At 40.4% G+C, this 26,666-nt stretch overlaps 1 protein-coding gene across 2 annotated transcripts in view; it reads left to right on the top strand.

The window, feature by feature from the left end:
• The window catches only part of ca16b (carbonic anhydrase XVI b), a 99,460-nt gene that overhangs the window by 60,857 nt on the left and 11,937 nt on the right, over positions 1-26,666 (top strand). For both annotated transcript variants that reach the window (XM_071495168.1, XM_071495169.1), the window contains 11 exons: positions 4,415-4,510; positions 6,573-6,639; positions 9,572-9,729; positions 10,821-11,013; positions 16,240-16,424; positions 18,846-18,954; positions 19,046-19,095; positions 19,199-19,940; positions 20,949-21,087; positions 23,748-23,839; positions 25,748-25,839. In XM_071495168.1, coding sequence (XP_071351269.1) covers positions 4,415-4,510; positions 6,573-6,639; positions 9,572-9,729; positions 10,821-11,013; positions 16,240-16,424; positions 18,846-18,954; positions 19,046-19,095; positions 19,199-19,940; positions 20,949-21,087; positions 23,748-23,839; positions 25,748-25,839 — 1,923 coding nt within the window. The remainder of the gene's footprint in view (positions 1-4,414; positions 4,511-6,572; positions 6,640-9,571; positions 9,730-10,820; positions 11,014-16,239; positions 16,425-18,845; positions 18,955-19,045; positions 19,096-19,198; positions 19,941-20,948; positions 21,088-23,747; positions 23,840-25,747; positions 25,840-26,666) is intronic.

Raw genomic sequence — 26,666 nt, 5'->3', positions numbered from 1 at the left:
CTGTTATTACAAATGGTTTGATGCTGGTCTTAAGCATATAATACATACGTAAACCTTGCTCATACCTGCTGGAAAAAAGAAAAAAGGCTCAGCCCAAGCTGTGGCCTCTTTACTGTATCCTGTACATTATGCACAAGGCAACCCTATCCAGGCATGCAAATTAAGAGGGCTAAATAACAATCATTACTCATCAATTAGAGCATTTGTGCTTATGCACGGCTAAGAGCCCACGACAGCAGTCATAAATAAAATGCTGCCATTTGGATGCAAATGACGTCTGGTATTTTCTTCATGTCACAAACAGGCAGGACTGGACTGACTTGACATACAGAGCGATGGGGACTGAGGTTTCATAAATGACACCATGGAGAAGTGTTCAAGAGAAAAGAATTCTACTATCAATAATTCAGCCTACATGTATCAAATATGATGTGTTATTTCACACTGTAGATCAGAAGGTGAAAGAGTCAAATCAAATGGAGAGCAGTTGAAGGGTAATATAGGAATATAGGAATTAGCCTTTGGCCATTTAGCCGTTCCATCCTGTAAGATGTGGTGTGTTCATTTTTCATATTTATGCCTTGACTATATTTGATATGTTTGAGATTGTATGACATCTGGCACCGTGTGCAGCAAAACTCAACATTTTTCTAAATGTTTGTGTTCCATACACCAAGTGATCTTTTATAGCAGAGGTTGGCTTCTGCATTGTTGTGTAAATGTTTTGTTCTACGAGAGCTGAGCAGCATGACCTTGGAGGTTGAGCTCCAGGGCTTATTTGTCTCTTCTAAACAGAGACTGTTTTCCAATCTGTTGTCTAATTATCTCTCCACTCCAAATGAGTCACAGTCAACCCAGAGTTGCATATACCACACAGCATAAGGCATTTACTCCTACAATAGGGAAAAAAAAAAAAAAAAAAATCCTCCAAAGCGTTTATCCCACCTGCCCAGAAGCTTGAAAACACACAAATATAGTTCACACATGGGTAGAGGGAGTGGAAAGACAAATTCAGCGAGCTGTATTATAGAACTGCTCTGTCTCTGTGACATGGTCATGTAAAAAACACAACTGATGGCCGGCTCAGCCTGTGGCTTCTGAGCTTGACATTAATCTAACCATGGTCTTTTTCATGGGAGTGAAGTGGGGAAATCGATAGATGGACCACCTGTTCGCTCAAACAGCACAATGAAAAATGAAAAATGAAACAGTGGATTTTTTTCTGCCTCAAGCTACCATAGGGAAATCTTTTCAAATAATTTATTAGGGTGTCACCAAGGTTAGATTAATTATACATGGATTACAAATCATACCTTGGAAGGGTACGCGTTTGCACACAGTACTGTGGATGTATGAAGTGTTAGAGTGGGTGTACAGTACAGTACATTTCAGAAAGAGAACACCTCCAATAGCACTGAAAGCATCTCTGCAACAGAAAGTTAAGAACATATACAGAAAGAGTCAAGACAAATGGGGTTGGATACGGCATTTCTGAGATCCCATTGCACTGCAACAACAAAATCCATGGAGACAGACAAACCACAAGCGACTGAAGAAAACATATTCACCAATTAGACAACACACAAGCAGCATTTGGACAAAAAAAACACAGCTAAGTGTTTGAAAATTGAAAAACACAGTCAGCAATTTAGCAAATCATATGAAGCATAACTATATGTGCTGTTAATACAAAGAAATACAGCCACACATAGTAAATAAAAGCAAAAACAGAAAGTATATGAGATTAAGGACAACTACATAGAAAAAACACAACTCAACAGGGAAAACACAACAAAATCCCTAAAACGTGATGGAACTAAAAACTGTTGAACATCCCAGAATGAGTGAGTTGTTGCTGTGGTTGGTGGAGCATGGAATTACTGAAGTCAACACCCTGTCAGCGGTGTTGGAAAATGAGCGAACAATGAATTGGGTGGCTGGTAAGGCTATTTACAATAGTATCTGAATCCTGCAATCAGAAATGGTGAAAAAATGTTTTATTTTTTATTTATTTATTTAGTATTTTCATTTTCTTGTGTTTTGTCTGAAACCTTGCGGCGTGTTGAGCTCCCAGGGCAACTATAGATTTAGAGTGTCTAATTCACAACAGTCTTCATAGCAACAGTGACACATGAACAACATAGTGGCCAGGTTTTTATGAGGAGCTATATGACAGGCTTTTTATATTGATATTAAAAAACGCCTGTCATGTTAACTGTATCACCGGAACCAGTGTTAATATACAGTGGGGTCCAAACGTCTGAGACCACTTTCCCATGTATTTACCAGGTATTTGTGAGGTTCCATTCAGGTGTTGAGTGGTATTACGTCATATTACCAGTATTAGGTCAAAATGAAAATTGGCAAAGCAAATTCAGATCTTTGTGCATTCCTTTTTACAGCAACACCCACTGTAAAAATTTTCTTACACTTAATTCTTCTTGAAAATGAGCGCTCTAGCACTTTGTAGGTGCTCAAGTGAAAAAATAAGGTGGATAGTTATGTGTTATTGGAGTGAGATAATCATACTGTGTTAAAAAGGACACATTTACCTGTTAACAACAAAATGCTGTGGTAGCACAGTTGTTGTAAAGAATAAAGGAAAGGAAAGAAGAATATATTCGTGCTGCTGTGACAAATTTAAGATCTCTCTGCACACAAACTTATTTCTTGTCATTTTCTTGTCTGGCCAATATCTTGCTGTCTTGGGAAATCATGCCAAACATGACTTTGTTTTTTCACCTGTTTGTGCTTAAGTGGAACTTGGGAATGCAGAGCAGTTTTCAGCACTTGTGTTTGCACTCACTTTGTGCTGGAAAACTGAAAAAAAAATGAGGGCTATAAACTGAATCTCGACAAAAGAGTAGCTCCGGAGATATGGACAGCATGGGCTGTCTGCTCTGCACAGAAAAAGTGGAGGTAGATTATAAAACTCAAATCATGTTTTGTCTTCTTTTAGTTTCCACCTGTTTCCTCTGAGTGATCTCAGCGAGTAAATGAAACCTAAGGGGTTCCCTTGCAAGCTGTCACTGGTTATTGGCACTCAACATTTTCAGATTGGTCTTTGCATATTTACATACAGCAGTATTGTTCATTGTACTGATAAAAGCAAACGTGTATGACTGTGTCTGGATCTCTGAAGATATCTTAAAGATTTGTCCTTCTTAAAATCAACAACTTAAAGCAATATCTGTGGATGAAGTTTACTCCAACGAGGAGTTTCATGTCACATCTCAAAAACATACAGTGAAATGAAGCGTTCAGTCGAGTGATCCAAATCACTTTTGGCAACGTTTATTTTTATTGGCTGCTATGACTGTGTTTGATAATTGATAATTTGTTTGATAATCACGTTTTCCAAAGAGCGGTGTTAACTAGAGTGGGTCACATGAGCCAATCTCAGTGAGTAAATGAAGCCTAAGGGGGCCGGCTTAATTGGGTAATGTAGTTAATAACATCTGAAGGGTGATGAATGGCCAGTGCTCTTTCTTGCTGAATTCTCAGACAACAAATTAGCTCCATTAAAGGCTGCAGTTAAAGGAACTCTGTAGGAAACTGATTAACTTAAATGATCTGGACTGAGTCATTTTGTACCTGGTTTAGCCCTGTGGTACACATTAATGGATTTATTCTTATTTATACGCTTATTTACTTTGACTTTTTGCATCGGTTGTCAACACAGCCAATTGTGGCTGGGGGTTTCTCATAACTTTCCTTTGAAAAAGAAAAAAAAAGGCAAACATAGCTTTTAATTAAATCAGCATCTAGGACCTTTTTTTATTGCCAATTAACTTGGTTCAGTGACATGAAAGCATTTTCTGATTTAAAGAGGCTCGAGACAGTGAGATGATGGACAGCTCCAATTGCTACTTTTAGAGTCATTTACTGATTTTGATCGGCACTATAATGCGTTTGCTTTGAAAGGAAAGGAATGCACTTTTTTTTTATTATAGAAAACCATAGCCATGGCAGGTATGTGATGTATTCTGTGTATGATGGCTTTTGGATTATACCCACACATCCTAAGCTTTGTTGTGAAATCAGAAGCAATGTTGTGGGTGATTCAAGGTAATTGGGAGCAATAATTAAAAGTGCACCATTCTCTTAGATCTCACCACAGGAAAAGAGCGCATTCCTCCAGTTCTTCCTCTTTGCTCGGAACTGTCTCTGCGAGGGCAGTCGACCTGAGGAATGGGCGACTGTATTTCTCTAGCATCCTCCAGGAGTGGCAGCACACAAAAAGGAATGACACAGATTATGGGAGATTTATGAGAGTGATAAATACACCCTCTTTTATGCCCCTCAAAACAGCTTTTCATCAGCTCCTCAGCAGTGTGTCCAAGTGATTGATGACAGCACTGTTCGTTCTCCTTGTCCACTCCTCAAGCTGTTTATGCTCTGTTTCCCATCACAGATGCAGATCTACCTTTACAATTCAGATGACTTTGACAGCCTCAGCGCTGCCATAAGGGAAAGACGCATCATTGCCGCCATGGCCGTCTTCTTTGAGGTAAAGTATCACCAAGATTCAAGGTCAAGACAAATATAAGAGGAAAACCAAGATTACATGAAAACACCAATAGAGCGTAGACTTTTTAATTATGCTAGTAGCATGGCTGTAGGGATGGCAAGGTCTGTGTGTTGGTCAGTCCACCTGGACTTTAGTCCAGACTCAATGCATCACCAACTATCGCATGGATTGCCGTAAAATCCCAGTACACACTTTTTTGTCCATCTCAGATTGAATTGTAATCACTTTGATGAGGCCCTGACTTTTCATGCAACGACATCATCAGGTGAAAGACTTTTTCAGAAGACTGCTCTTTAGGAAAAGCTCTTTGTAAATACTACTCTGTTTAGAGTAGTATTATCCAGATAGAAAATAACTGTATGAACATTAATAGCCAGCTGTTAGAAATAGCTTACAAAACCCGGGAGATAAGTGAATTAATGTATATAGAGTGGATTGAAAGAAACTGGCAAAAATGAGATTAAGTATACTAAGATAATAACAATGAGAAAAAGGATGTTGTAGTACAGCCAGGCAATTATGACTTTAGGGGAATAGTTGGAATTGTGTTTGTCCAATTATGAAATAGATAAATATCTGAATATGTTTTTGAGGTCAGGAAATGATAAATATTTATTAGAAATGATCTTTGGCACCTGTGTTGTGATAGGAAATTTTCTCTTCACCTGGTTGCTGATTATTTCTCTTGTTCTGTGGTGCACTGCAGATTGCTTACTGAGATACTACAAATTGCCCCCTGAAGGTCTGCGCACATAAGCTTTTAATGGACAAGAATGGTCCTAATTTCTGTTAACTGTAAAAACACATCAGAGATTTATGAAGCGTGAAAAGGCATACACCTGCAGCACTGACACCTTCAGGGTCCCTCTCCATGTTAGACTCTTTTTTCTCTTTTCTATTAGCACTGTCTTTGCAACTGATGGCAGGTGATCAATGCTTGCTAACATTCAGCTTAATAGTATATAGGCAAGGGTCAGCTCTCAGGCAAAGTGAGGCTGGAATGGGGACACAGGTGTTTGTAATGTAGGTCTACTCTCAGACAGTGATGAACCGTGTGTGTGCGAGGACCTAAATGCCTCCGCTGGGTCCTGACAGCCCTATTGCTTACTGCAATTAGTACCACCATACACAATCCGCTGAATAGCAGTTTACAGTGCGAGGGATTTTAAGTGGACACACACATACACACACCCTGGCTCAGATTTACCATTTCTAATCAATGAGAAGAGTTCTTCTTATGCTCCCCAAAGACCTATTAATGGCCTCTAAGGTGTGCATATTATCCACATTCAGCATTCAGTTCCACACAATTATTCTCCTCTGACTGACCTGAATTAATGATGAGCAAGGTAAGATTAGTCCCCGCATCCCAACACTGTTTTGTCCAGTCTTGTCTCTTAAGTAGGACATTGGGAATATTGTAGAATGTTGGGCTGAATATTTTCCAGTCTTCAGTCACTGCAAGGAATTAACAGTAGGCCTAACAGATAAGTAAGGAGTCAACCCTGTTAGTTGCCTGGAGAGATTATAGTTTGCAGCCAGAAGGCTTCATATCTCGTGGAGTCGCGGAGGTCACACTGGTTAGCAACAGCCTTTGAAGTCATCTGGGTGTGTTCAATGTCTCATAGAAATCAAAGCAGCAAGCACACAATAAAAGTTAACGGCTTGAAGGCAGAGCAGTGATCAAATGAATAGTTTTATTAATGATGTTTTGTTGGTACATGGATACTGTACTTAAACAGTCTAAATATTGTCTCGCACAACACCACAAACAACAGCTTCAAAAATGACCAGAGGTCTGAATCAACTCTACGGCATAGTCAACCTACAAAATCTTACCGAAATTTTAATATCATGAACTTCTCAATAGTGACAGATGGCATTTGATGCTGCTAGATTAGATTGTATTGTAGAGATGTTGCCCTTACTCTGTCCTACCCTGTATTTTGTTCATATTGATCATCTTCAGTCATTATGTTAGGTTATTATTCTAGTTTTGTAATCCCTTTTGTAATCTGCTCTCTGTGGGCATTTTCTGCAGATGGGGCAAAAAGACAATCCAGCGGTCGACCCCATCATCCAGGGACTGAAAGGAGTAGTGCATCATGGTAAGTAATGGGAAAGGAAGCCCCTTATAAACTCTGAACCATATAAAACAATCTTATAGTATTTATGTGGTGAGTGCATTTACATATAATGTCCATGAATGTTTGTTTATGGACAAAATCTTCTTTATCTGCACTGCCTGTATATTTTATTTCTTTTCCATAGTTAATTTTTTATCTGTCATACTTAAATCTCCTCCACATGAAACATTTGCTGTGGGGATTAAGTTCATGTGAAAAAGAAATAATCCCATACAAAATCACTCTGACATTGCTGTTGTTGATATTTTGGTTGATCCAGGAGGTAAATTCCTTGTGACAGTGCAGACGTGGTGCTCCTCCCTGCCTCCATACAGCTAAATGATGCTGTTCTATTCAACTGCTTAAACACTGTTTTTTTTTTTTTTGTTGTTTTTTCTATCTCAAATTAGTCTAAACACAAGATATGAGCAGTGTTTAACTTCAAAAGGAGGCGAAATTTGCAAGATACCGCCTCTCCCTCGCTGGAATAGCTCCACAGTAGGAGACCACCAAGGAGCTTCATTCACAGAGACAGAACTATTAATTACATCTGAGCCTCAATTAGATAACACTCTTTTAGTCTGACTCAGATGTACATGTATACACTCTCATGGCCTGCAGCTCCTGCAAAGGCTCATATTCACATTTAAACTATTAACGTCTTGTGGTGAATGTCATGGCGCTATTCCTCATGGCGTATTGTCTTAAATTACTGCTGCTGTGCTGGCTTCACTGCATGCATGACTTATGCAGACCGTAAGCAGATGTTTTAGCATGACTGTGTAATCCTTTACTACAGCTTGGGACACAGCAGCTCTGTTAACACGGACACGTATGGCTTGTTTTACAACCTGCCGCTGACGGTCCTTATGTGAGCATAATCAAACACTGACAAGAACATGTAAATGGATGAGGATATATAGAAGCTTGGTGTCACCGTTCTCAGAAAAGGTACTCAAGAGCACGACTAAGGAGGCGGATATAAAGAGTCAATACTTGGAAAAAAACAAAACAAGGATACAAGAATCCAAGTAGGCAAACAGAGTACAAAGGGGTGGGCTGAGGTAAAATCCAAAAAACACAGACAAGGTCAAAAAAAAAACATGACCACTATCAAAACAGCCAAGGAAAGAACAGAGCCCTGGAAAGGCACATGGCACAAAGACAAGCTGGCACAGTGTGAGTGCAAACAGACCAGTACATATAACAGGCAGCTAATGAGGGAATGGGCAACACGTGAGAAGATGAGTGGGGAGGAGGAGCGGGTCATGGGATTCCACTTGCAGGAAAGGCAGGTAGGCAGGTGGCGGTGGCAGGGTCTGACAAGACAGCAGAATTAGAACATGTATGCACAAACATCTGGACTGAATGAAACTCAAAACCATGACACAGGCAGTAATTGGTCTGTACCCATGCTGGTTTTACAAGACAAGTGCTGGGCTTCACTGAGTCATCTTTAATTGTAATTCACTCTCTGTACTTTCTGGAGATGGACATTTTAATGTTTTGCAATCTGTACTGATGAGGTTATGACGTTGTTGAGCACTGGAAAAAAAAAAATCCTTTTGCAACTTGGTAAATGAACAGGAAAAGACAAGCACAAAGGGAGAAAAGCTCACTCAGAGCTCACTAGAGGTTATTTTAAAGAAGCGAGTGAATTCGCCTTTGAATCAGAATATGGGTCACTTTGTTCAGTGAAATTTCTAGACTTCAAATTTCAGTGGAGTAATTGCAATAACGAAAATAACCCATTTTCTGATTGGTCTTTTATCAGCTGGGGGCCATTTCACCTGTGGTTTTCATTTCACAGAGGTATTTAAACTCCACTTTTTTTTGTTATATAACCTTGATAAAGGCAGATTGCCAAACACATTGGTTACGCCAGTTTATTTCATGACTCTCTATCAGTCTCCGAAAGTGGCTGAACTCTGCTGGGCAGCTCCACAGATGTTTGTGCTAACACCACAGTATCTCTCATCTCCCAGCTGAAAGAGAGCTCAGTGTGGGTGTGGTGGGTTTTGGACTGTCTTCCTGCTGGCTGCTAAATGCTCCTCGCCTCCTCCCCCGTTTGGGTGGTTGGTTTTCCACTAGCTCGTTATCCCACAGTCATCCATCCATCAGCATCTTGGCGGCCCATGAGCGATAGGGCACGTACACTGCCTGAAGACGGGGAGAAGAAAGGCTGTGAATACTGAATCTGACTCTGAGTACAGATGAGGCATGGGAGCGAGCCCTCCAGTGCCTCCGTAGCGCAATTGAATGCAAACCAGACCCTAAAACCTCTGTTTCTTTTTGGATAAGGTCATGAGCTGTGAGAGATTGGATTTGACATAAATTCAGCTTTATTTGGGTTTTTCATGTCATATTTCAAGGAGAAAAACAAGCCCACTCGCATAACCCACATGGCGTATTCGCAGAAGATAAAGGGATCTTCCTCTGCATCACAAACTGCTGCTTGTTGTTATTTTATTTTACACGGATCTGTCTTAATCTGTCTTAATTTTGAATCTGTCTTAATCCCCGTGGCCCATGCCATGGTTGTTACACGGAGCCGAGCACACTACCACCCAGCCAAAGATCAGCTGTCAGAGCAGGCCATTTTATCAGTCCCCTCCTTTTGCACCTCTCTCTCAGCCCATCTGAGTATAGAGATCTGGCCAGAGTGATAACAAGTGGTGACGATTTTAACTGCTTCCACCATTTCACTAGAGGAGGCTTCAGGAAAGCAGTAAAAATGCCACAGGGAGATTGAAATGAAACGACCTTGTAAATGTTGGTGTAAATGTAACTGACGATATGCAGGGTTTTTAGCAGAGCAATGAAGAGTGCAAGATTTGGTATTTCTGTAGCTGCACAGGACACTGTTCTTTTCATCCCTGCTTATTGACAAGTTTTGATCCCATGCTCTACACAGAAAAGGAGACCAACCTCAGGTCTTTCATCCTGAGGGATCTGCTGCCATCATCAGTGGACAGTTATTACCGATACACTGGTTCTCTGACCACGCCACCCTGCAGCAAGGTAGTGGAGTGGATCATCTTCTCCAGGCCGGTGTATCTGTCCCACTCTCAGGTGCGTTCGGTCCACACACATATACACACCATGGCTACATTCCGCATGCACAGTCAGATCCCATTCGCACACAGCCAGTGGATCACTTGCTGCCCCACAGTTTCGACGCACAAGCAATTTTTCCCCTCATCTACCTCTCCTCTTTCTCACTCCTCCTCAACTACTTTGCATATGAAGCCATAACTGGCTATATAGAGGATGATTAAGTGGGATGGGGGAACCAATTACTAGTATTTGAATCATAGTAAGTGTGAGATAGCCCATATACATATATCATACTGTTGGTGTGAGACAGTGACTATAGGCTCTTAAAAAGAATACTGCTCCACATGGATTTAAATGTTGATTAATTAGAATTACTGCTGTAACAGTTTAAAGTATGTTTAAGGAAAACGTAGCATTTTACAGCAGCCACCTATGTGCTGTACAGCAGCTTACCTCCTACTGGTTTAGCAATTGTGATTTTGAGAGATAATGTATGCCAAATCATGCCCCACGCTTTTTGCTGATCCCATACACAGCATTTTTTATATATACAATTCTTGGGTTACCCAGCTGCATATCCTCTAGAGCGTTCTGTGCTGTAGAAATTTGCAGGGCTCAGTGGAATTTCTATCAGCATGCAGGAGGACAAATCTTTTGTTCCAAAATGACTTGTGCTGCAAGAATATTGACCACCGCTACAATGTTTGTGACGCTCACAGATAGTCTTTATTAACCTGTAATTCATTTCTCCAAACACACATAGGACACATTGATTCCCCAGTATCTGTAATGTGTAGTCATTACAGCACGCGGCAGGAGATCATTCATGGCAATCAATGGCCACAAATTTTGCCCCATTGAGAAGTTACAGCTTGGTAGGTAGCCAGGATGATGATTGAGGTCCACGCCTGCTGGTGCCTTTGGTGTGAATGTCTCTTGCAAATACTGTGCTCCAGTTGTGAACAGTCAGCTGCTGGCAAATGATTACAAATGCAGTTCTGCCTGATATATTATATTCAGCACACACATATTCAAACACACACACGCATAGTAACAAAGCGCTTAAATTTGCTTCAAATAGCTATTCTCTGCTTCTCTTCATCTAGCTGGAGGCCTTTTACTCCATCTTTACAACAGAGCAACAGGACCATGTCAAGTCTGTAGAGTATCTGAGGAACAACTTCAGACCCCTGCAGGACCTGGACAATAGGAAAGTCTTTAAATCAGCAGTGAAAGATGCATGGCAGAAAGATTTGACTGAGATCCAGCGAAGCCCTCACAGCACTGAGGCTTCAAGAGGTGAGTGACATTTTATACATTCTATGCATTGTACTATGCATTGTACACTGTATTTTTCCTGTGGTTTGCACTGTACCATGAGTGGTAATGCCTAATGTTAGGTTATGAGTATGGGTAGATAGCAGGACATGCTAGTGATTGCAGCTTATGTGAGAGCAAATAAATGTTTTGTTTTTTTTTTAATTTGAAAAGACTTAAAAACAAGACATCACTCTCCAAATTCTTCAAATTCTGGGTATTGTTCGGGTATTGTTTGTTGGGCCTCCTGTGCTGAGCTATGACTGGACAGTCATTGTCCAGGGGGAGGGGTTTAGCAAATGGTCATTAGAGTTCTACATTGTCCTCCTTGCAAAGGTGACCAAATATTTGTAAATGGTGTCCTTCATACTAATGTAGAAAGAATGTGTCAGAAATACCATGTTCATAAATGATCTGTCTTTGTATGTAAATGGGAGTAGTAATGTAAGTCCTACTTACACGGGACTATTACTATCTGCGCCTCTCCTCTGTTTGGTTGCAGACATTGTTTGTTTGTGATCACGAGATGTAAATTAAAGAGATGACCATGTTTTATCTTTCATACCATTTTTTTATAAAGCCTCTCATTTTCCAGCTCTATTTAATTTCTGGTCAAAAATTGAGTGGCTGCAGTGAAAATTCTTACTGAGATCTTTTGATAGTATTTTGGGCCCAAATTTAAGGAAACTCATCTTGCTGCACAGCATGCAGACCCATTCAAGCTCAAATCAGCAGGTCGCTAAATATAATAGGACCGGATCCTTTTGGTAGAGAACACATTATTATGTGATTAAACTCACTAGAATAATAGGTAATAATTTAAATTTCTTGAGATTTTGGGTAAAGTTGGTCCTGTGAGAAGAGTGCACATCATCCTCTCATTATAACTCATTCTTACGTCAAAGGACATATTAATGACAAGCACAGATGTCATGCAGGGCTTGATTAGAGCATTTTTGTTTGTCTTTTTCTCTTATGTGTGCATCTCGCAGCACTTGCTTTAACAGAACAGTACTAGAACTATGGGGACTAATGAGAAAGGCTGCTGCTCCTTAAAGTGGTATTGTTGGTTTCTAGTGGGGAGAATTGATTGGGAATGCCTGTGATGAAGTTGGAGCACTCTAACGGAGCCGATCAGCAATCATCATTAATATGTGGCACAGCTAAAATAGACTCATACAAATTAAGTTGTGAAATTGCTTTTGTTGCATTATGTCAGTAGGCAGAATGAATGTGGACCAGTATCTCTCAATTTTTTTATTTATTTTTTGTTCCGCTTCCCCTCCTTCTTGCTCATTTACTCTTTGTGTCTCTTGCATTTCTATTTCTCTGTGTTACAATGTAAGAATTCATAGTTTATGGGAGGTGCTGGGAGTAAACAGTGTCAGTCTTATCTTCAAGGGTGGCATCTGTCAAGATTGTGTGTGTGTGTGTGTGTGTGTGTGTGTGTGTGTGTGTGTGTGTGTGTGTGTGTGTGTATAAGAGAGAGACAGAGACAGAAAGAGAGAAAGGGGGATATTTATCTGCGCACAGTAAATGATGGCTTTGCTTGTAAATGTTGTGAGAGTCAGGGCCACACCTTGACTGAATGTTCCATCACTGTGGCTTTTATAGCCAAGAGGGTTGTTTGGCCATTAAAGATGCATTGCTAACCTTTTCTGATGCAGAGTACAGGTTGCAGATTTGTTTTTTGTGGTGCAGATTCATTGTTTGCCCAGTGATAATGCCAAGATATAAGGAACATTATTTACATTTACATTTGTGTTTTCTCTAATACTGTACATTTGTACTACATGTGCAAATACAAGCACTATCATCCTGTGCATAAAAGCCTTTTCCTCACATGGAGACTGGATTTAGTGTATCACTGTTAAGAATTCGTTTATTGTTGGTGTTACTTTTATTTTCATTATCATTTACTCTAGTTATTTTCTTAATTAGCTGATGAATCATTTTGTCCATAAAACAACAGAAAATAATGAAAGATTTCCATCACAATTTCCCCCGTTGATGCCTTGTTTTGTTCGACTTACATTACAAAACCAAAATATATTGATACAATGATAGAAAAGAGAGAAAAGCAGCAAATCTTGACATTGGAGAAATTGAATTTTTGCTTGAAAAATGACTGAAACAGCAGCCAGTTATCTAAGTACTACCCAGCTGATTTTCTCTCAGTCAAAAAATCTAACATAGTGATTTTGTTAGTTTGTATTAAGACTCTGGTGGTAGCTGTAGCAAGATTTGCACATTATCAGAAAATAAGTACTGCATTTGACGTGTTGGGTATTAGCCCCCAGATGACATACAGTGCATTCAGAAAGTATTCAGACCCCTTCACCTTTTTATAGGCTGTTATTTTACTGCCTGATGCTCAAATTGTTAAAATTTTTCCCCTCATTAATTTACGCTCAATACCACACAGTGATGAAAAAAACTGAACTTGTGAAAGATACTGAATTTATTTAAAAGGAGAAACTGAAATATAACATTCACATAAGTATTCAGGTCCTTTACACAGTACTTAGCTGAAGCATCTTTTGCAGTAATAATGTCCTCATGTCTTCATGGGTATGACGTCACAAGCTTTGCACATCTGGATTTGGGGATTTTCTGCCATTCTTCTCTGCAGATCCTCTTAAGATTTGTCAGGTTGGAGAGGCACCATCAGTAGACGGACATTTTCAGGTGTCTCCACAGATGTTTAATTGGGTTCAAATCAGGGCTCTGACTGAGCCACTCAAGGACATTTACAGAGTTCTCCCTAAGCCATTTCTGTGTTGTCTTGGCTGTGTGCTCAGGGTCATTGTCCTATTGGAAGGTGAACCTTCGGCTCAGGCTGAAGTCCTGAGTGCTCTGGATCAAGTTTTCATTCAGGATATCTCTCTGCTTTGCTCAACCCGTCTCCCTGTCTCTGCCACTGAAAAACACTACTCATGAAGCTTTCATATGTCTTTCAGTGAGGAGACGCTTCTTTCTGACCACTCTGCCATTAAGGCCAGATCAGTGGATCAGTTCTCGGTCACCTCTCTTACGAAGACCCTTCTCCTCTGGTTGCTGTTTTTGTAGCCTTACCCATACCTGTGCCTCAACACAATCCTGTCTCTGAGCTCTGACGCAGCTCCTTCGACCTCATGCTTTGGTTTTTGCTCTGATATGCTTTGTCAGCTGTGAGACCTTATACAGACAAGTGTGTGCCTTTCCAAATCATGTCCAATTAATTGAATTGATCACAGAGTTCGAGAATTAGAGGCACCTGAGTGCCATAGCAAAGGATTTTAATTCTTATGTAAATGTGACATGTTATTTTTCTCCTTTATAAGAAAAATGTCTAAAATTCTGTTTCTGCTTTGTCCTTATGGGCTATTGAGTGTAGATTAATGAGGGAAAAAAATGAATTTAAATGATTTTAGCATAAAGCTGCAACATAATTACATGAGGGAAAAAAAGTGAATACTTTCAGCACGGTAACTTCACATTCCTGCAAAGCTCAGTAATGCTGATTATTTGTGTTAAAATCGACTGTATTTCCTCCTTTGTGTTTTCAGTGAAATTCTTGTTTTTACCATACTTCTTTAAAATTGTACAGCCTTGAGAGGTGAAAAGCAGTGGAATTGCTGTTTGTTGACTGGAGTCAATTCATCCCCTTCATGGTAGAAGCTGCCAGGAGAAAGATTCATGCTCTGCTCTGAGTGGTACTGCAGGCTAAGGCGAAAACAACTATGAGGCTTATTATGGGAGTTCATAATCTATGTATTCACAGAAAAATAATGGGATTTTTTTTTCTAGAGAGTCACTAGCAGGTTGTGTAATTGTGTTACTGATGAAATATTATGTACTATTCACAATTTGATTCATACTGTGCCACAGCTGAAGTTTATGTTTTCAGTTGAACCTGAGATGATGTGACAAAATCCCATTTACATGCACATTTTCAACAAAGGTGATACATTTTTCTGCCAATCTGCCATTATGTTAAAAAGGTTTTCAGAAAATGAACAACGGCCTTAGATCAGTGGAGTTTCTAATTAACACAGAGAGGCCATGTTCGCTCATCACTAGACCAAATGTAAGAAAAGTTGCCCCATTTATTGGGACCTAATTTTACATTTTCATCATAAATACAAATAAGAATCCCAAAAGAATTGCATTGTACAAGTTATTTATCTCACAAGTCTTCACCTGCTGTTGATTTTCATGTTACCAATACTCCAGTGTTGATGGTGAAAAGGATAATGACTGTCATGACAGTAATGATACACCCTGTAAAATCACGACAATGTCTTCAGCTGTTATTAAATGACTGTTGTTGAGTCACTAAAGTTGACAACGAACATCTGATGGGTTATAATGTATTTCACACCTGTCATACCTCATCAACACCCTAAGATTTTCTTGCTATTGCATTTCCCCCCCTGCGTCCCTCTGACTGATTTCCTTCCACCCTGTCTCTCTGTCACATATGATGCGTAATTTGCACCATAGCTTCACTGTGCAAATGGAGAAAACTGTGGTGACAATTTCAATTTGGCAGAAACCCTGTGAGTACATAGTCAGCTGACACTAGATCCTGATTGCTGTTGCCCCAATGTGCTGAGAAGCATGTCCAGATTGTCCCTTACTCATACTGACATATCCCTCTGTAAATATCCATGCTGCAGCCTACACTGCCACCTTGAGGCTGACTTACTTAGGTTTTTGTTCGTCCTCCTCCTGCATACTGTTTACCGTTACATAGACAAGATCTTACAAATAAGGCATGGACAGGAAGTTGGAGTGCCACATGTTCATCACTACACCTGGCTGTGTGGTATTCCACCTAGAATCTTTTGCAGTGTTGTAGCATGAGAAAGACAAGTGTCTAGACAGTCTGCCTTGACACTTGAGGCTGGGCCTAACCCCAGTCAAGCCTCCAGGAGTGTTTTCTTTATTGAGTTACTGTATTATCTCAACCTTTGAGCTGATTCTCAAATTGAAATGGCTTTGATTCATGTCAGCAGCAGACAGTAATAATAGGTTTGTTGAAAGGCAACCTGAATTCTGCCCACTCACATCAATAGACTCAAATTCATGTGGTCAGGCAGTCCTCCCAACCACAGCCATTCATTCTGACCCAACTGCATTCATACAGTGAAAAACGAAACACTGTTCATTTTTCTTTTCATACTACTCGTTTCTCATACTCTCCTCTTCTCTCTGTGCGTTCAGTGTGCAGCAGTGCCCCAGTGGGCATGAAGATCCACCCGCTGAACCAGACGGCATTGATGGTGAGCTGGGAACGCCCTCTGACCATCTACCACCCACCAATCACCAGTTACATGGTCTCCTACAGCTGGGTGAAGCGTGATGTTCCAGATGAAAATACCTTCACTAAGACTGGGGACCAGAGCATGGTGAGTATTATCATCAGCTGCTCATACGAGATCAAGGCAGATTTCCAGGACTGTCTAGATTTCTTTCTTTTTCAAAATGTCTTTCTTTTCTTTAGATGGATGTGGTTTGAACAGGTCTGATTGGTTTGCAGAGCCTCAGGTGTATCTGGCAGGATCAGAGGGTGGCTGGATCAGTGACAGTGTGTATAGGAGGTGACAGGTTGTGATGGACTTGTGGCTCTTGGTTGATATGAGGGCCCGGACACTCCCCTGTCACTTACCTGTCTAAGAATAGACACACAGGCCTGTCACACACACTAAGGCCCCTGATGTATGTGCAATGTGTGATGAATACACCTGTGGCCTTTTGTCATTCTTAGCATTTTCTGTCATCTGTTTATTTAGCATTTAAATGAATGCTGAAAAAAGAATCATTCTCTGAAGTAGGTCTGTGTGTTCTAGGGTCAAAGAACAAAAGCTTGTTAAAACAAAAGCAGTATAAACAAAATAACATATGCTCTTTTTATTTTAGCTGCATGAAAACCAATAATCGTTTGATAAATTCCAGCCTGGTTTCAGGCGGTGGAGACAGCTCTTTGAACACAAACTGTCTTCTAGCAACAAATGCAAGCAACTGTGAAAGTGTATTTCTTTAGATCTCTGCGCAGTTTCCAACACCATTAATATATAACTCTGTTCATCTGCCTTAAACATTAAGTTATCATTCCAGTTCTTACTGTATCTCTCCAACAGAACATTCACTGTCTCTGCAGAAATATGTCTTCCTGCTGCAGGAGTTTACACCAATAAGGCTGTTCTTTTTCCACACTATATATTCTTCTCCCTGGTCACATATTCTTACAGTCGTGGGAATCCAATACCCAGCTGTGTGACTGTTTTAAAGCCCACTGACCCCCTGCTGTCTTGACAGTGCATGACTGCCTCTTCAGACATACACAGTGCTGAAGCAAAACACTGGCACACCAGTTCAGAGTCCTGGGATCAGTTCCCTTGCAGGAGCTCATTGTCATGGGTGGGAAGCCGGTGACGAATATTGCATTAATGTTGCTCTAGTGACTTCTGCCAGTTGAAACTTGCAAACACATTTGCTAATAACCAATTAATGAACATTAACTCAGAAGTTAGTTACTGAAGCTTTGAGACTCCGGGCGTTCCTTGATTACAGTTTATCTATGGACGTGCAGGTTGCGATGCATATGCAATCAGGCTTCCTACACTTAAGACCTGCCTCGTGAATTAAACTAATGCAGTCCTTAGCTTAAAATAAATTAACATTTGTTTCTTCTCCTTTATATTGCTGTAGTTCATTTAACTCCTGCACTCCCCAGAAGTCCATGCCTGACCTGCTACTTGTGCAGAAAGCTGCCACAAAAATTATCTCTGATGTTAAACTTGGAAGCTATTTCAGTCCCCGTGTGCTGGTCACTTTGTGTTTTTAGTTTCCTTCCACTACATTTGCTGAAATTTTTACTCCCCATTGGCCATACTGAACCCCGAGGTCCTCTGGCAGAGCTGACATATCACTGCAGCCGAGTCTTCATTTTCTTTATTCTGTGGTCTGTGGTGTGAGACAGAAGAGGACAAAATAGTCTCTATTAGTCTCAATACTTGAGAGTCTCAGTACTGTTGAATAACTTGCTTCAGAAGCATAGGCATCAAATAAGAAGTAGAGTCCTTTGTTAAAATCTATATTTGACATTTGAACATTGAATGACAAGTGGGACTTGTTGGCTTTGTGAGGCTTTGTTTAACATAGGATTTACTGTTTTTAGAGAATGAATTAATTTAATTATTTAAATAAATTTTAAATTCATTTAATTAAATTTATTTTTGCTATCAGTTAATATCTTTGTGTTTCTTAAAGGGTTTTGTACGGTTATGTGATTATTATTATTACTATAAATGTATTTCCTGGCTGACTGAAAGAATGATTAATGTGCTCATGAGATGCTCTGTCTATGTAGTTTTCCACTGTAAATAGAGTCGATCAGTCTCTTTCCTTGACAGTATTCTCTCCACCTCTCTCTATCTGCTGTCACTCTTTCTTATTTTGTCCACTTCATTTCCATTTCAATTTTCAGTTTGTATCTCTGGACACCTTTATCTGAATTTATTTTTAGAGAAATACTAGCTCTGCAACACCAGAGGCAATCACCCATCCATTCTGAAGACCAATTTTAATATAAGTAACGCCATCTGCAAACTGCACAACACAATTAAATTAGGCAGGAAATTAGGTTTTTAAACTGCATCGAACTTGTGGGTGAAAGCTACTGTTGACAGAACAGGAGCCTACCATTGTATATTTTCATTTTAGGCAAAATGAATTAACATCATCCACACTTATAATGTATTTTCACATCAAATTCAAACATTATTTATGATATTTTTGCAAATGTATGTGGGTCTTTTCTCTTGCAGAAAGCAGTCATCACTAATGTGTCCCCTGACGTCCTGTACCTGTTCAGAGTGCAGGCAGTCTGTCAGCATGACCTGCGCAGTGATTTCAGCCAAACACTGCTGTTCAGAGGTAGCTGGTAGTCGATATGTATTTTGAAATAATTTATACAAATCAAACACATGAAATGAATTTTTGAAATGCTTCCTCCTTTTTTTTTCAGCTAATACAACAAGAATATTTGAAGGGTCTCGTATTGTGAAGACTGGGATGGTGAGTTGACCAGGAGATGGCAGTGCAAATTTTATTTTGTCATATTTGTGACAGTCATGCGGTACCGTTGGGTAACCACTTTTTCTCTGCCTGTCTCCCTCAGCCGACGATTTCTCCAGCATCCTCAGCAGACATGGCTCCAATAAGCTCTGGTTCCTCCACTTGGACGTCATCTGGCATCCACTTCTCCATTGTGTCCATGGCAACGGGGATGGGCCCCTCCTCTAGTGGCAGCCAGGCCACAGTGGCATCAGTAGTGACAAGCTCCCTGCTGGCAGGTTTGGGCGTTGGCGGAGGGGTCATCTCTTCCTTGCCCAGTTCTGTCTGGCCCACACATGCTCCACAAGCCACTCACAACCCCACCCGTCCATCCGCTGTGCCTGAAAAGTCCAGCACTGAGCAGGCAGCGCCCCAGGGCTCAGAGACAGAGTCCCTGTCTGAGGAGAACCAGCCTGCACGTGAAGATGGAGAGGAGGAAGAGGAGGGGGAGAGAGAAGGAGAACAGGAGGAGGGAGAGGAACACAAGAAGAGAAAGAACAAGACACCTGATAATGAGGAAAAACAAGGGAACAACACTGTGGCCAAAGAGCCTTTAGTCCCCACCCCCGCATCCACAGCCAAAGAGAAAGGAGAAGGGAAGCCTACAGTCAAAGGCACCACAACACCTGCAAGCACTGGTGATGAGCAGTTGGTCAACGTAGAGAAGAATCCCACAGATGTAAATGCAGTCTCCACTCAGGAGCCCGGTAATGACAGTGCAGAGATGCAGATTCCCCACAGCTCAACACTCTCTCCAGATAAAGAAAGAAATAAGAAGAAAGGATGGCCTTTCTCTGTCCACACTGGTGAGCAGTCCTCTTTCTTTCACGCAGAAGAGACTCATTTTCTTTCAGTTTACATCCCTTCCAAACAGAAAAATCCTTTTTTAACCCTCCATAAGCCTTGTTCCCTCGTTATCAGATATCATACAAGCCAAGACTTCTCTCCAAAGCAGAATTCAGCACACACTACCAACAGTTATGGAGCCCAATTTAACATAACAAATAAATTGATTTAAGACAGTAAGTACACTGGTTATCATCTCAGTCAAAGACAAAGCTCCAGGCTTTTGTGTCAGTACAACACAGAGGCCTGAAGGCAGAAATGAGCTGTCTGCCAGAGGGATTCTGCCTCGAGGAATTCCTTTAAGCATATTTCAAAAGAGTTTGCTTCAAGGGAGAGTGTTTTTTCAAGATACTTTTTTGCCAGATTTTTTTTACCGTCCCTATCGTCATAATGTTAGAAATAGCACAAGTATCATGAACATTGATTGAAAACTATAACCGGGCAGTCAGTGTTTTGCTATTGCAAAATAAAGTAAAGGAACTACATTTAGTGATGCTCATCTGAATCTGATGGGCCCTGACCAAAGCTGGTTTGCTTTCATTGCCATTATGTTTTCTTATCATCAGTCTCAAGTGACGTACATATGAAAGGCTTAATGTGTGTGTTTTATGCCTGTAGGTTTATTGTTCTCTAAAGCTTTATTTTAAACTAAGCTAACTATAGAGCTCAAGCTCAGATTGAACTACTGTGGGCTGTTTAATTTTTGGATCCAGCAGTTTGTTATTAGTGGTAAAGATTATAATTCCTGTTAAGACTTTGGCGACTCCCTGTGGCATTATCAAAACGGACATGGTATCAGACACCAATACATGCCAATACACTCTTCCATTCCCGCCAATAAAAACTTTTGGTGTCAGAAGAGATAATGTGATAAAAATCCTTTGCATATGCGATTTAAGGTTGGCAAATTAGTTGGTGTTTACTCAGTAGAATATTTTTAGTAATATATGCATTGTGTTATGTTTCAGACGGGACCACTTTGTCCAATGTTACCCGAAATCCTCCTCCGGGGATGGGAAGGATGGTGTGGATTGTCCCCTTAGTGGTGGTGTCTGCTCTCACTCTGCTTTGCCTCATAATGCTGCTGATTGTGATGGTCTACTGGAGGTAAGCAAGAAGTTCAATATATCTAACATGATTCCAGAGTGGACAAAAAAAAAAAAAAATTGTAGAGCTGTAAAATGTCATTATATCAAGTGCTGTTTAATACAGAAATACCTCATCTTGATAAGGGTATCACTGATGATGAATAAATGAGCTGCTCCTCACCCGCACTGACCTCATCCATACATCTTGTCACACCCGCATTTTAGGTTAATTGACACAATCACATGCATGTCTGGATTTTCCAGTCTGCCTACTCGACACTCAGACCTGTCTGGTTTGGCTGTGTCTGTTTTAAGAACATGCCTCCATTTGTGTGCATTACTCTGGTAGTAAGCCCACTTTCCTGCCTGCACGTTGTACATCAGACCCATCACCCATCCGAGTGAGGAGCTGGCGACCTGAAGGCTCTGCAGCACCAGCAGGGGTCCCAGCTGTGTCTTCATCTGCTGGGCTAATTTCCAGCCACGCTATTGGAGCTCCAGTAATTACACTAGCCAGGCCACTTGCACATGTGGGGTAGTTAATGAGTTACAAACAGCACTGTGGACCATTTCCTCAGCTGGTCCCAGCCATATTTGCTGTCTGCAAAGGTTCTGCTCCTAGTTGGGTAGGATTTTGTTTGTTTATGGTCTGAGGATTATTTTTATTCTCTGGGTTAATACTTGGCATGTTTTGATGCATTTTATAAATTCTTTATCAGGATACTTTTTTGAAATGTGAGTTGACTTCAGCCAACAACACCTTACTGTGGCATTGTGTGGTGTCAGATAGTGTAAGACCATGATATAAATAAAAGCCTGGTTATCATCTCCATAGAGGTGTAAAAACACAGACAGCTGAAAACGAGATGATTGTAGCAGTTTCAGTCGATGGAAGAATTACTGAGAGTTGTGGTATTTGAGTAGAGGAGCAGGAGCAGCTTTGAGATTAGAAATGGCCATCCCAGCTGTTGTTGTGACAACTCAGACAGTTCACAGACAATCTCTGCTTCCCCTGGGGAAAAGACCATGATGGAAGATGAAATCAACCCATTCACACTGTTCATGCTCTTCGTAGTCTCTCTTGGTGACAGTGCAGCTATTAAAGCGAGTGAATGTCTCTGCTCACAGATGTTTTGGTCATTAACAATTTAATATCATGATCCATTTGATTTATAAATATATATTTAAAAATATGTAATCAATGGACCAGCTACTGAAGTTTAATATGCTTGTCTTATTTTTAGCTTTTTCATTTATGCTTGTTTGGATAATCTTGGGTTATGAGTCTCTCTACAGTGGAATTAATTGCTGCAGTTACAGAACACATCTGGAAGCCTCTGAGGCCCGAGGTGTATATGAAAACTCACAGATGTTGAACTGAGAACAAATCCTATCCTGTGTTAGTGACTCTGAGGTGCCGGTGTTAAATGGGATGCCTAACTCCAGTTTCTTTACACCTGACATTCATTCAGAAAGCTTTATTTCATCCCATTCCCCCAAAGCAAACTATTCTTCTGAGACTCTGGGAGAGAGTCAGTGAGAAGGTGTCGACAATGCCGGTTCGTTACCTGCACCGCATCTGCACCCACGGGGAGCCATTAGATTGGGAGGGTGTGACGCAAGCCTGGGGGGAGCTCTCCTCCCCCGTTTGTTTTCCACCCTCCCCTTTCCCTCTTTCTCCCTCCATCTCTTTTTCTGTATCTTTTAAATGCAGTGCAGCCTTTTTATTTTGTTCCATCTGTCTTAAAGAATGACTAGCATCTGCTCCCTCCTCTGCATCAAGTACAGGTAGGATTAAACCTGGGAAATGCTGGCACTGGGATGAAATATGGGTCTTTTATATGCATTCCTTTATATACATTTTGTTTATGTGTGTGTGATGAGGAGAAGGTGGAGGCTTGAGAGGATGTGCAAGGAATACCTTTTAAGATGTTTTTCAAGGGCTTGGTAAAAATTAGGGAATATGTGCGGGTCACTTATTGTTAGATTTAATGATTTAATGTTAGATTTAGTGTTAATGTAGATTTTTAGTCTGTGAGTTTTTGGACTTTGAACTGTGTAAAATGTTGGAGGAATTGTCCAACAGTGAGTGCATTGGCAATAACCTATGAAGAGGTGCTGGATTTCAAAACTTTCATTTGATCAAGATAAAGATCAAGTTTTTACATGAACATTAACTTTTAGAGTGGCAGCCGATGGTAACAGTTAGGAGTATTTTCTCAAGAAAAACGCACCTTTAAGTTGATTTTGTTGTCCTCAAACTGTAGCAGGATATTTTAAAAGTGGTGTGTGTTGTCCCGGAGAGGGAACCTTTGGGGACGGAATGTGTTTAGATTAGTTGTCTTCACTTTGAGTAAAGAGCTAAATTTGGTGCTGCGTTGTGTGTGTCGCTGAGAGTTGTTTACCTGTTCCCTGTAGTCAACTCAGACTGTGTTTCCAGGAGCCACTCTATCTTTGTGCGATCAGCTGTGTCCCAACTACTCTGGGGTTTTCATTAGCAGTTTTCTGCCGTTCTTGTGTCATTCTATTCAACATTTAGATGCTGATGTTCACAGACCGGATCTGAGAACAATGGGATAATGACTCCCTAATTCACTTTAGAGTGGCATTATCTATGCTGATAGTGTGTGGTTTCACTGTGCTGCATCCCGCTGAGCAGCTCTCTCTGTGTCCCTGTAGGAGATTTTTCCAGACAGCTCACTTCTATGTGGAGGAGAGCAGCTCTCCACGGGTTGTGGCCAATGAGAATATTCCAGTCATCCCTATACCAGGTGAGCCATGTTTTATTCATTATATTAGAATATTCATACATGTAGCGATCAAATCCAAATCCATAATTTTGTGTCAAGGTATACTTAACATTCACTGTTTGTTACAGTTGTTAAATCAATGATTCCCATCCAGGGATATTTGTGTGATATAGTGTGGTGCTTGTGTGCTGCTTGTGTACCCCAGGTATTACTTCTGCAGTTGCTTTGGGGTATGTGATAACATTGTGGGTTAGCTCTACAAATTTGAAAAAAAGAAAATATATGTATACTGAATATGTACTCATATTAAATCAACTATAACACCAGAACACTGTGTTTAACTAGCTTCAACTTTAAGCTAACTATTTAAACTGTTTATTTCACCATTTATGTTGTAGATGTTCTAGTCCTACAGTACACCCCAGAAGAAAATGAAATCTGTTCTGTTAAATATATCATTAAAATTCAATTTACGTTGTATTATTTATCATAATAAAGACTGAAACTGAAAAGAATCAGCAAAATGACAAAGGAATCTTAATTTACTTTAAGTGATTAATGTCTACTGATACAGTGCACATCCGCAAGTCACCATTAACTGTTTTCAAATGGTTTTCTCTATTACCTTGATGGCTGTTTTCGCTCAGTTTCTGTTCATTTACATGTGAAATGACTCCGTAGCAGCTCTGTGGGAGTTGTGTGACTGGCTTTTCTTTGCCTTTAATGTCCCAGGCAGCAGTGCAGTGGCAGATAGTCGATATCGGACTTTACTTTCACAGTCGCTTAAAGCTCAGGGACATTTCAAGACTGTGATATTGTAGTTAAAGAGCACAGTTGACGCCAGTATTGACTCTGCATTCATTCGGCTTTTATTGCTTTGGCTTTTCATTCGTTCTCCCTTTATTTCTTCTTCCTCTTTTCTTTCTTTTTTTTTCTTCTCCTTTCTTAGAAACAATGACACTTTTCTCACATCACACATATTCTGAATGACTGACCATGTAATTGATTGAAATGTTTGAAATTAAAACATGCAAGTCACTGCTTTATGAATCAAACACAAAAAATGACCAAATTTGAACACTGTTAAAGGTATTGCATGAAGTGTTGTGGGACATTCAAGCACTTGTGTGAAAATACCTCTGTACAGTTTTATTTCTTGTTAAGAAAAATTGTGCCTAATCAGCCTCGGTTCATTCTACTTCTAGCTCCTAAAGCCACATTTCACCCAGAACAATTCTGATGAAGTGATTAGACTGTAGTGATAAGTCTCTTGACACTAACACAGGGGAGGAGACATTTTGATAAATGAACAGATTAACAAACCAGAATTCACCTTTACGCTGTAACCACTGAAGCAAGTAAGAGCCCTAAAGGCCCCAGCTGCAAGGGTGTATTAGTTAAGGCAGTGGCCAGCATCAGCAGTGATGACAGCTGGGTCCCCTGCACTATTGTCCCTGTGAGATGGTGACCAGCCTCATCAAAGATCCCTCGTGTGTGATTTGGGGCTGATTTGGCTCAGATGAGACAGATGCTCCCACCTATGAATACTCAAAATACTAATGTTAAGTGTTTGTGACAGAGGATGGTGTGCAATATAAAACAATTTTTTTCTTTTCTTTTCTTTTCTTTTCTTTTCTTTTCTTTTCTTTTCTTTTCTTTTCTTTTCTTTTCTTTTCTTTTCTTTTGTAAGACTGTGGGTTACACCCTCAGGGTCAGCAAGCCTCACATCAGATTTATAGCCTGGTTCCATTAAAATTTATTGATGACATTAGTTTCCTTGTGTGTGTTGCCAACATACTCTACTATCAGCTCACACACATACTGTGCATTCTGTACACATAGTGGTTTATAACTGACGCCTGATAATGCAGGATATCAACCTCAAACACAGTAACTGGACTTTTGCTATCTGTTCTCTTTCTCCTGCAGATGACATGGAGGCCATCCCTGTTAAGCATTTTGTTAAACACGTCATGGAGCTCTATAAGAACACCCTACAAGGTTTTGCTGAGGAATTTGAGGTATGCTTTCAACATCATTTTGATGATTAGTTTTGGAGCATTTGCTACAGTATTTAACTCAGGCTGCAGAATAAATAAAAGCAAGTTTGCTTTAGTAATTTCTTCACATTTGTGCTTTTTAGTAATGTGTCAGCAACTATTGGATGGATTGCCATAAAAATTAAATTTGTCCAGGGCTTTGGTTTATGACCAAATATCTGCTTTTCTGCTGGCATTTGTATCAGCCTCCACTGTACTTCAAGTTTACTGCTATCGAGCACTAATTAACACTAAGAAGGTTAACATGGCAGACATTGGTATCTGCCTAGCATCGGCGTTTCAGCGTCATCATTGTGATTGTGTTAGCATGCTGACATTTGTTTGTGGCTCAAAGTAAAGCTGGGACTAAAAGCAGCCTCACAGAGCTGCTAGCATAGCTGTAGACTTTCTTTTCTGGATTAAAGTAAGTTATGACAGACTTCTCGGCACAGCCCATTCTGTGCAAATGTTGCCTGCAAACGAGCCTGCGTCTGAACATTGGTTAGAAATTATTTTCTGCCTGTGTTTGTGTGCAGTGTTGCTAATTTTGAACAGATGGTTGAGAGAAAGATGGAGAGAAAGATCAAGCGAGACGAGGGTAATTAGAGAAGGTCTGCCGGCTGGTTGACTGGATGGGAACACACTTACTGTGTAGCCAGGTTAAGGAACGGGGCAAAAGCATCACTCCTTAAAGGATTCCTTTTAATTGGGGTCATTTGATGTGAAACTTGTGTGCATAATTTTTCATGTGAAATGATTGTAGTATTTTTGGGGCTGGTGGGTGCACTGTGGTGTAGTGAATAAGAAGA

The sequence above is a fragment of the Trachinotus anak genome, unplaced genomic scaffold (assembly GCF_046630095.1).
Source record: "Trachinotus anak isolate AG129_WGS33_773 ecotype Australia unplaced genomic scaffold, CSIRO_AGI_Tana_v1 ptg000013l, whole genome shotgun sequence".
Classification (NCBI taxonomy): Eukaryota; Metazoa; Chordata; class Actinopteri; order Carangiformes; family Carangidae; genus Trachinotus; species Trachinotus anak.
This window is presented reverse-complemented; position numbering and strand designations above follow the sequence as displayed.